The sequence below is a fragment of the Talaromyces amestolkiae genome (genome assembly GCF_001896365.1).
Source record: "Talaromyces amestolkiae strain CIB chromosome Unknown scaffold6.1, whole genome shotgun sequence".
Taxonomy (NCBI): domain Eukaryota; kingdom Fungi; phylum Ascomycota; class Eurotiomycetes; order Eurotiales; family Trichocomaceae; genus Talaromyces; species Talaromyces amestolkiae.
In genome coordinates, this window is record NW_024468042.1 from 1528339 (window position 1) to 1540461 (window position 12123).

At 43.5% G+C, this 12123-nt stretch overlaps 1 protein-coding gene across 1 annotated transcript; it reads right to left on the reverse strand.

Moving 5' to 3' along the window:
• Window positions 1–1420: 1420 nt before the first annotated feature.
• BHQ10_004072 (uncharacterized protein) lies at window positions 1421–11651 on the reverse strand (the record flags this gene model as incomplete). The annotated part of the gene is made up of 11 exons (XM_040876399.1): window positions 1421–1541; window positions 1597–2051; window positions 2134–2503; window positions 3567–3747; window positions 3904–3980; window positions 4060–4387; window positions 4446–4598; window positions 10254–10671; window positions 10733–10842; window positions 10904–11085; window positions 11140–11651. 11 exons carry the CDS (start codon window positions 11649–11651, stop codon window positions 1421–1423), a joined length of 2907 nt encoding a protein of 968 aa, XP_040732576.1.
• Between the last annotated feature and the right edge of the window lie 472 nt (window positions 11652–12123).

Sequence of the window (12123 nt, forward strand, 5' to 3'; positions counted from 1 at the left end):
CTAGTGCAATGACCATTCAAGAGTAAATAGCTCTGATTCTGCAGAAATTAAGAGATGGATAACATACCTCTATGCTTGCCTCCTAGCAGAATGTGTTTTTTTGACACTCTATTCCGACGATCATGATCAATCCCCAACTTTTGTAATTGCCCGCTGCTGACATCGCTTGCTATGGTTGTTCGGATCAGGATCTCACACATCACATGCTGCGACCAAAGTCCTTTCCCGCCAGATAGTATTCTTGTTAGTGTAAATGATCCTTTCTTCTAATCTCTGCCTCTCCATGTCATTGACACTATAATTTCTTACCTGTTCAAATCACTCCAATAAGTGACATTCTACATCGTCTGGGAGCCGAAGCACCCTTCCCTGCTGTCTTGATACGTAATGAAGTCTTTCTCGTTCACTTCCTTCGCTCTACGAGTCGTCATCGTACTTCCTTCGAACAGGCTGAATCGAACGCCGTTCATGGTTGACTCGGGCAATTGAGGCCATTTGCAGACTGGAGGGGTGGTATCTATCGTGGATTTGGATTAGGGGATGGAAATGGCACCAAAATTGATATTCCGTTTTCACCGAACAAGACCCAGCCTCACACGATCTTCGTACAATATAACAGTTGTCTCAAGGTCTTAGCGTGCGAGATATTTCCTTTGGGGTTGTTCATAGTTCTACAGACGGAGATAATTTCTGAAAAAATGAGGCAACAGCAAGGGAGACCCGATGGTGTACTGTACACTCCAAATTTACTACGAAATTATCTTCAATTAGAAACTGGGAACTGAGGGTGTCTAGCTGGATTGGCAAAGAGATCTTGTGGTTGTTGAAAAATATTAAAATAGTATGTGGGCCTCTTAGGGCATTTTGCTGGAGTTGGTTTTGAATCGTTTGATTTCGAAAGATAGTACCTTAATTGACACACTCATCCACTTTATACTTCATGCACTCCTTGGTATCACAATATCTTAGGCGTACGAATGACATGGGAGGATCTTGAAAGAAAGTTTATTACATGAGCGACTCTTTTTAAGTTCCTTCGCCGACGTGAAAGCGACGTTTCTACACTTATAACAGTAGAATCTAACTATAACAAACAGAGGGCCTTATCATTATATTGATACCAGGTTGCAAATTATTCATTTGAATACGGAGAGTGCTCGAAATCGGTATTGATTAGACAGGTTATTATACTATAGTGCTCTCCATACCCGTATGAGTTAAAATCTCTAGAAATCAAATTCGGACATTAGAAAGCTACAGTGCATCTACTTGTTATAGCCAGGTTCTACTATATGTCGATCTACAATAATTCATTACAAGTTTATTTTCAGATAGAAGAAAATCAATAACTATCTACCTCCTCGGTAAATAAGCGTACGATGAACTGCCCAATATTGGAACCCCGAATTGCATCGACTGTTTAGTTAACCAAATTCTTCAAATCAACTCCCGAAAGTGCATCACTGAGCACGGAAAGCGTCTCCTGAAACAGTCTTTGCTGTGTCTCTTTGCCATCAGGTGAAAGGACAAAATTCGATGGCCTACAATATATCAGAACATTTCAATTCTCCAACTGACGATTAGTGATGAACTGACTTTTTGATGATTTGTTCGCTGATATATACGCCCTGGTCTCTCTCATACCCCGTGGCTGCATCTGCCAGACAATGACCACCCTCTTCAGCAGACCAGGCAAATAATTTGTTGAAGCTCGAGATACCACTATGCGATCGATGTAGTGCACTGGCGCAAAGACCGGGGTTGACGCCATTGACGATAATATCGTCTCCGACTTTGGTGCTGAGTTCGCGCAACCAGAGCAGATCGAGAAGCTTGCTCACGTTATATCGGTCCATGCTTCCTTTCTTGAAAGAATTGGGTTTGTCGAGCTCCTCGATAATGTTGGAGGCCTTGCGCTCGGCGAATTCAGTCCAGAAATGCACCTCTGATGTGACGATTGTCAATCGGCTCGGTGCTCCGGTTGATTTGGCGGTTGCTCGGAGAGGTGCGAGAAGAAGGAGGGAAAGGGCGGCGGTACCAAGATGATTGACCTGGATTAATAGGAAGGATTGGTTGACTTTCATTCGATATGTATGTCAAATTGTGACTTGAATGCAAAAGAAAATTACCTACCTGTACATGAGCTTCATGGCCAGTTTTCGATTTTATATACTCCAGATACTTGACGCCAGCCGATAAGATCACAATATCTAAACGATCAAGCGTCCTTGCGCGCTCGCCAAAGTTTTTAATGCTGTCAAATGATCCATAGTCCAGTTTCCAGACGTGAACATCGCACTTAGGGCTACGTCCTAGAATTGCCTTTTTTCCATTTTCGGCTTTGGAGACATCGCGGGCCGCGATTATCAGGCGGGTTAATCCATGTGCCGCCAGCTCCTTAGCAGCCTCCAGTCCTAAACCGACATTAGCGCCGGTGATGATGGCCGTCTTGCCCTCCAGACGGATGCTGGGCGGGATAGGTTTTGGCTTGAATGTGAGTTGTCTGTACAGAAAACCTAGTTGGCCCCCCATCGTGTGAACTTGAGGATTCTAGCCTAGGTGAGGTATTTGAGCGAGTAGTCGATGAGGAATGATAAAATCATCGCAACCAACAGGTATGGAACTGTTAGGCAGCCATTTTCATCCTTCCGATATAAGGCTCTGATCGGTCGGATTATTAGCCGAAATATTTCGGTCGACATGCCCGCCAAGGGTCAGATCCTTGTCTTTACCCTTGCTGCTTGTTTCTTTGTTAAATTGTTTTCAACCTTTGATATCAACCAATAGAAGAGGAAGCCGTCAGCTATGTGCACATGAACCCTGGATAATGTGTCGTTCGAAATCCGAAATCCGAGTGTTGCTGTGACGCCCTTGCATATTGGCCAGAGCGTTGTTCTCTTCATACGTACGTAGTCGAGGGCTTACTACACGTATGGCGCTACCCTTCGAGATCTATGTATGATCCATTGTCTCAAGCTGTTTCACTCTTCTTCCCCTGTCCGATACTCTCCGTCGATACATCTACAGTAGAACCTGGCTGTAACGAACAGAAGGCTTTCCAACATCCAGATATGATATCTAGAGATTTTGATTTATGGGGGATTGGAGACCACTCTACTACAGTAAACTGTATGATCAATAACAATTCGGAGCACTTTCCATATTCGTATAAATAATATCTCACCTGATATCAATCTAGTAACAAGGGGGCCGTCTGTTCTCTATATCCCGGTTCTACTATACTTAACGGAATATTAAACTAAGCACTCATCGTAGTACCTATACAGCTCCTGCAATAATCAAGCACTACTTAACATTGAATGCAAAGAGTTGCAAATCATGTATCTATATTCTAGAGATAGCTGGACATAACTAATTTTCCCAGAATAGATTGTTCAAACAGATTGTCCAGTCAACTCCCAATCAAACTCGGAAAACGCGCTGATGAATATCCCTAAGCGCAATACCATCAGACTCCCTAGAATAGCTTGAATCCGCCGGGAAGCAATCTCTGAAATACACCAGTGGGATCATATATTCTGGCCACGGTCTGGAAGTTGGCGTACCTTCCTTCCCCGTAATCAACGAAGAGATCTTGGATAAAGTGAGCGTCGTTGAGAAATGTGAACTCTAAGTAGGTGTTCTGGGCCTGAGTGTAATTGCCAATAGCATTAATAATGCTCTCCAAGATATTATTCACAGTATCATGGTCCGCTTCGTTAATAAATCCGATTTGAGGACTTGCCCCTGTTCGTTAGTCAGCGATCTCTCTATAATTAAGGAATTTCGTTTCACACTCATATATTTGAGCGGTCTCGGTGACGTTCAACGGGTCTATGCCGCGAACGAGTGATTCTCGGACTATAGATAAAGAAATAGGTTGAGGCATCAGAAGCAAAGTACCTCCCTGGAGCTGAGAGACTTGACTCTGAAACTGGGTAATCACGCCAATCAATCCGACATACGTTTCATTTTCCAACCTGAGAGCATTTTAGCATAGAGCCATCTGAAAAATGACAGCCATCCATTTGCTGATACATATGATGAGGCATGACATACCGAAGAACAGTGGAGGGAACAGGAAGTATAGCAATATCGTAGAAAGTCTCGTGGAGCTGGGTGGTATTCGAGAAATTGGAAAGCCGATAGAAGGAAGCGAATGCATCAGGATACTCTACAGGTTCGAAATAGATGACAGTGGCCAGAATAGTATCGTTGATAGGGGCAATATATGGCAGGATAGCAGCCTTTGTATCAAGTTGTCCCGTAGTCTGGAATTCTGCCATAGCAGGCATGAAATTCTTGGAGATATTGGAAGGTAAAGCCACGACACCACCCCAAACTTCAGCCATTGGATAGGTGAGTTGTGTTATATGGGTAACGATCCCTGTTGAAACGTTTAAGTCAGGCATGATCACTTATCCAACGAGAACACATCTACTCACCGAAATTACTTGAGCCACCTTTCAGTTTGAAGAAAAGGTCAGGGTACGAAGTTTCACTTGCCGTAACAATAGAGCCATTCGCCAAAACAACTTCGTAGGAAATGACATTTTGAGCAGCCCAACCATACGCATTGGACAGATGTGAAAGTCCTCCTAAGGACGAAAAGAAGATGAGACTTCTTCTGCCATTCATGTCTGGACTATAAACGACTATTATTTCACGACCGCCTTATTTCTCATAAGTGTGAAGTGTAAAGATGTCGAGTTCCAAGTCAGTGGCCGACTTGAGAAAAGCCAACGATTAAAACCAGGCCGCTATATCAGCTCCCATCATTACGTCACCAATATTGTATAAAGTAAAGCCAGACTTCGTTGCCATGATGTCGTTATTCGCAACGACATAAGCTGCCGTAAGAGGTAGGCATTCTGTAAGACCGCTCCAAATTAGAGCTCCCAGGTTCAAATTCATTTCTTCGGCTCCAAGCTGGGTGACGAGGCCCAGCGCATCAATTTCGAATGGCTGCCAGGTATGGAGAAACTGAAACAGCGTAGTGTATTGAAATCAAGTATTATAATGACTCTTCGTTCAAGGTTGGCTTCAAGCCTTTTAAAATAATTACTTGTTAGCTTGGCTTTATGTCAAGCTGTCTAGTGACTTGATGGTAACATGATCCATACATATATATATATATATATGTATGTTACGATCGATAACACCAGATGCCCGATTAATGGTTGAACCCCCAACCGTTCTCCCCCCAAAATCCCCACCAAGTACGAGGCCGACGCATCAATTCAAATTTTAGCTTGGACTAGCCTTGACCGCCATTACGTCGCACTCGCTGATTAAAACAGTGTCTCGAGGCTATGTTTCGATTAAGCTAGGTAGCAGATTACTTTGCACATGAATGTGACCTGCCGACGTGGCATGGTACGAGACGTCGCCTGGGATCTTCTTAGTCTACGCTTAAGGTGGATTTTTTCATTGGTTTGATCCAATTGTTTGACAGCCATGTAAATACTACATTGAAAAATGACTCGCTGTCTGCTTTGCGGAGCCTCAAATAAAATAAACATCCGGAATCATTTACTCATCACTCGACTTTCATGAGCTTTCTCTCACGTTTTCTAAATGAATGAAAATGGACCATCTTTTTTTTCCTAGAGCATCAATACAAAAAGCACCTAAGGTGCCTGCTTTGTCATCGATCAACTATGATGGAGGAAATTTTCGTAACTATCCTGAACGTCAAGGCTGGAGCGCTAGAACAGTCGCAGAGTGGCAGGCTATATTTGAACAGCCTCCTCGAGACTTCAACGCTTTCCTGCAACGATGGCTCTATTTCGGCCTTATGCATTTCTTTATTGGTCCATTCGCCATCACAAGCTTCGTGATAGATGACAATGACAATCCTGGGATGATGTTATTATCAACGAAGACTTTGAAGGACTTTATTGATAGAAAACTGACACAAACTCAACATGAAAATGGCCTGATTGAGGCTGTTCAGGTATGCGGAGACGTGCTTGTTGCTTTCGAGGGTAATTGGAAAGGGAAGAGAATATCGAAATCTGATCTCAGCAAGCATGAAGATCTTCTAACATTTATCCAAATAGAGCAGCCATCAGATCCTCAACACCAACGAGTCACCCTTGCAGAAAGCTTGCTATGGGAAATAGCAATGTCCTTCATGCTACGCGGTGAACAAGAAATGCCCATGAAAGTCCCGATTATCCCACAGCAATCGATTAGTATGCGTTTTAGACAAGCTGGCTGGTGTCCATACGACGCAATACCTATGATGGAAGATTTTAGCGCCGCGGGATGTTTGTTTATGATGAATTTGGAGCGACCGTACCCAAAACAAATGCACGTGCCGAGGAATAGTTCTTTAGGAAGCACCGATTGTACACAAACCCATTGTGCTTTACGGAAAATATCCAAACATACTTACAGGACAAAACACAGGCTTGAATGCCAGGGCTGTGCGGATTTTGTGGCAGAGCTTAGCACACTTACTCCAGTGCTATTGAATGGTAATATACCACTTATCCATCTATACTCTCATCTTGAAAGGTACCGTTTGTCAACCATTCAAGAAACGCCAAGTACGTCATATATTGCTATCTCTCACGTTTGGGCCGATGGCCTTGGTAATCTCCAACAAAATGCGTTGCCCTCCTGCCAATTCTTTGCCTTACGCAAAATGATACAATTACTCCCCGGGGAGCTTTCTCGCATTGAATACATGTGGCTCGACACGTTATGCGTTCCGACTAATTCAGTCAAACACAAAAGAGCTAAGGTGGCTGCGCTAGGAAAGATGCACTATACATATGAGAGTGCCAGTGCAGTTTTGGTCCTTGACTCGTGGCTTCTTTCGTGCGATAGCTCGAAGGCTACAAAAGTCGAAATTTTGATGCGCATCTTTAATTCGACATGGAATAGACGTCTTTGGACCTATCAAGAAGGGTCGCTCGCCGGACGTCTATTCTTCCAATTCAAGGATACTGCCCATGAGCTCGACTTGTCTTACCAGCTGTTTCTAGATACCAGCGATGCTATTATTAATCTCACTTTGAGGCAACCCTTAATCACAAAGTATCAGAGTCTTCGTGGTTTCAAACAGAACGGAAACGGATTTTCTGCTCAACTCGGCTCTGTGATCATGGCGCTAAGATTCCGTACTACTAGCGTTGCCACAGATGAAGCCATATGCATATCAACGCTACTTAATTTAAACGTGGAACAGATTGTCCAAAGTTCCCCGGAAAAGCGAATGGAGAAGCTTTGGGATATGATTCCAGACGTTCCAAGTGAGATACTGTGTTATAGAGGAGAGACTATTACACGGCAAGGACTTCGATGGGCACCAAAATCTTTATTATTTTCACCATCAAATATGAATCAGACCACTGAAAAATATGGTTCCGTCAGGGCTTTTGTGAACGAGTCGAGCCCACCATCAGCCAAAACTACCACAGCTGGGCTTCTAGTCAAGCTTCCTGGGACAATCATGAATATCGGAACGGCAAGCTTAGGCATTTCATTTTATATGAAAGACAGTGCACAACAGTATCATGTCTTTCATGTTCATATCAGCGGAGGTCAACCTATCAGTGATCTAAAGTGGAATCAAAAGGCAGAAGTTCTTAGCGTCAAACCATGCACTGTCTATAATTCTAGGAAGATTGTCTTTATACCTATTACGCACCCATCCATTGAAGACCTGAGAAATGAGACTCAACCACATACTCGATTCGGCATTCTAGCGGCAATTACTCGTGAGGACGGTGATGTTGTTTATGCTAAGAAATTATGTGAGGCAATTGATCGGTTGGTCCAGCCTTCAACGGGTTTTGCCGAAGCCGCACTATTAGACCATTTATATCCTAGTCATTTGGTTTCTGAGCGATCGGGAGATATTCCTTGTGTTGGTGGCACCCATAGAGTCCTTCGCGCAGTGTTTGGTCACAAGAAAGCGTTGCAACTGTGGTGTATTGATTGAATATGTGATGACTTTCGCCTTCTCGAAATCTACGGCACCTACCATATCTATTAAGTGTCTATTACCCTTTTTTTTTTCTTTACTCTTTCATTGTTTAGCCTCCTACGCTACTTATAGCATGTACGTCTGTATACCCTCTTTGATGGGACCCATATGTTGATCTAGCACTTAATTTGCTGTAGTTGATCGTTCATGTTCGTTCCCCGTCGCTGTGCTACGACACTATAGAATGGTTTAAAAAGGGTATTTGTAAACAATAGAGTAATTCCTTTGTGTTTGAATACACATATGGCGATTATTTGGACAATTCAGAAAGGTAATAAACCAACAAGGACTAAGATTCTGCCTTGAATCCTATACGGTCTTTGCTTGGCGAAGCCTACATTTTCGAGGGGTCCAGGTTATGGATAGTGGGAACTAATTGGAATGAAGAAGTCCTGTCGGGATGGCTCGGCGGTTGATATTCAAAAACCACTTAGCTTCCATCTATTTTCGAGTTTATGTGCACATCAAAATTCGCACGATGCTTCAAGATGATTGAAAAGTGATCCTTACTGGTGTCTCATGTCGATTATCGCCTATATATGTCTACATCACACTGTCAAAATTTATCATTCGTTATATCCAATTCTATACCATACCCTGCAATAATTCCTTATACAATTGACTAATTTCATGCGGCACCTCGGTATGATACATTGTCATCACTTTTCCTGTTCTGTACTTATGTTTCAATGTTCCATTCCCTGGTCGTAGGCGATACATCAATACGTTATAGGCTGTCTACCACAAATCTGAGCTCATGTTTATCAGGAATCCTTGTGATTCCGATTCCTGATACGTGGGTACTTAGTAATGAACCACTTCAATAGCTTGACTTTTTAACAATCTCAATGGAATCCAAAATATAGCCTGCGATTGGTTCCAATTAGCGTTGTGGCTTGCAGTTCGAAGCAACGAATACCGGAGGACCTGAGGTAAGTATTATATTTACCATTTGGCTAATTAGACGATTCGAGGGTAGGCAGGCTATGGCAAAATCGTGTGGGAAGTTGCGGGGTATGCGACCGCACGGTCGATAACTGTGCAATACAGCCAAGGCTTGATAAGCCAGCCAACAAAACTAAGTAGATGATAAAAGAGCGTTAGAGGTGGCCAGAACGGTCACACTTTCACTAGAATGGACATTTCAAATATAATATTCTACATCTCTAAGATTTATGGTGGATGGATAGATTTGAATTATTTTCATACCCTTCTTCGGCCCACTCTACTAACGTTACTTAAAGGGGGACCATAGTACCTCAACATTGGGACTTCCAACACTCGGCAAAAAAATAATTGGCTAGCTATCAAGACCACTACTGGGATTTAATGGCCGACTCCCCCATCAATAATTAGCAATAACAAACACCAACGTGGCACAGCGTTTATTCAATGCTTCTGGTCGGCGTTTACGCCCAGTTCTCAAAATAACCCAAGTATACTGTATCAAACAGCCCCCAGAATTTAATTACATGCATCTCACCCCTGTCAATTGGATCGATTGACACCTGGCTAATGTTATATCCCGAAGTCGAAGTTATTCTTTAGGTCATGAGGCATGAAATGAAAAATTACTAGGGAAAGCTTTGGATAATGGAATGTTTGATATCGTTTGGAGTGGCGAAATGTATGGCATTTTAAAGGCTACACCTTACTTACTTGTACATACTCTACATCTAATAACTATTCGAGCCCTCCTGAGTCCTGGCAAGTGATAAATGATGTATGAATGGTGTTTAGCGATGACCGGTGCCCGATTAGGAAATGGGCAGTGATACACCATGAGCCTGATTCAAGGCCCGGATGACGTCAGCAACTACTTGACGAGTTAGTCAGTCAATTTCTGAAAAGTATGTGATTTCCTATGTATATCAATGGGTAGTTCGAGGAAATATCTTCCGATTGACTAAAAAGGGCTTAATTGAGCACATAATAAAGCTATAATACAGTAGTGATTAATTTCTTCTCTGCGGGGATTTATGTCCTCCGGCAAATACTTGGAGATAATTACGCAGAGGTCTATGTTAGCTACTTCATGATCCCTGTATGACTATGAGGCGCTGTCACTGCACGTGTACGACTTACATAGACATTGTTCGCATGAATAGGAAAGCGAATGGATTATTCTGCATGATCTAAACATTACAATGATGGTCGACTCTTATCCATTGATAACCCCTGTGCATTGTATCCAAAATTCAGTGGCGTAGATGAACCTCCAACAACCCCATCGAGCCATCAGCGTGCACCTTACGAATTTCGTAGCGATTATCGGCCTGCTTCAGGAGGCTTTCAAACTCGGTTTGAGTTCGTTGTTTGGCGCCCAACCCTATCATCATCAGCAAATCCATCTGTCGCAAACCGCGCTCCTCATGAACCGGAATAGCTCCAAGCTCTGGCATGACTGTATCATTGATCAACAATGGTGTTCCGGGTTTCGATCCTTCTAAGCCCGGCACGAAGCTTCGGAAGATGGTGATCACATCTCGGTCACACCAATTATGCGTGCACTGCCTGATGAAGAAAGCGCCAACATCTCGCAGAGGTTGGGGATCAAAGAAGTTGTGTTGCATGAAGGAAACGCGATCTGCAAGATGGCCAACAATTCTTTTACCTTCTGCAATCATGTCAAGCGAGCTGTCTTGAACAATGAACTTCAGATGAGGGAAGTCCTATAATCGATCATCAGCAAACCTAATTACAATCGGAACTGATGACGGCGCAGCGACTCACTTGTGCCAGTGACATCGAAACATGCCCGCTGCCTCCACCGACATCAACAACCGTGTCCTGTAGTTCATCCCAGGGGAAATCATATCTCAATTCGCTGATTTGTCGGTCCACTGCTTGATCATCAGCAATCTGAAGGTACAAAATCCGACATCCTAAACAGTCAGGACACACCTCTTGTTGCTCCTTTCATAGCCTTGGCAAAGCGAGTTGCGTACTGTGGATTTTGGGCATAGTAAGCGAACATTGGAAGTCCCAATCTTGTTTTGAATGGAGAATGATCGTTGTCTGAATCGTAGGGCGCAGCCTTGATGCATTCTGAGGTGGCTGTTGCAGCCTTCCACATCTCGTCGACCCTTCGGAGCAATTAGCCCCAGGTTTCGAATATATGAAGTGGCATTTATACTCACATATAATGTCCTGCGCATCTGAGATCTTCATCAGTGGCGAAAATTGAGGAGTTGGCCGAGTGCGTGAAATAGCCAGGTCTCTTTTCGGCGAAGATTCGATGGGTCACAAGCATACGAAGAATACGACCAGCTCGGTCAACATCAAGCCCTGCAATTTTCGCGAGCTCACCAATCTCAATTTCTCCATTGAGAGGTACGATGTGAAAGAAATCGAAATCAAATGCTACTTGTAAGGCCGCCAAGTCATTTCCGTTGCACGCGAAAGTACGCATAGTCCGTCGCGGCCCGTCCACAAGCCTGTGAAGATCCTCTAGGCTTGAAACAAGCTGGCTGCGATGACTAAGATATGCCTCGGTCTCTGGAGGTTCTGGTGATCCCGGCTCGAAAGTAGGGTTCGACAGGTGGTTGTCTTCAAGATACGCCGAGATGCTGGCGGCATGACGAACGATATTGAATGTCAGTTTTAGAATATCGGTCTCGGGGATCTGAAAGCCATTTGTTTTGATAGCCATGACTGCAGAATATCAATCCTTGAAATAAGAATGGGCGGAAATGAAGTTGAACCTGGTGATGACTTATTGACTCGTGCTGAACCTCTTCCGCAATCGCGGGTGTTTAGTCTATTATATTACTATTAGAAGCTTAGATTTCTCGCCCACAAGCACAAATATTGTTTCCATAAAAAGATTGGCCGATTGGCATTTCGACCCCAAATCTAGTGTCGCCTTGAGATGCTGCACGTGGGAATGGTTTGCGATTATCTATATTTAGCCGGGCAACGAGCGAAAAGCCACGGCGCCTGAGCGGCGCAAAATATATCTACCTGTCTAGTCGCCGAGATGGTATTGGTAATGTAATGCGCGATCAACTTGCGTGTCAATCCATATAAGAAAACTTTTACAGGAAACTCCATTCTTCAAACTCATTCAATAAGGCTAAAGATATCAGGGTTCTTGGTGGACCGTGTTGTCTTGTTCTTCTCTC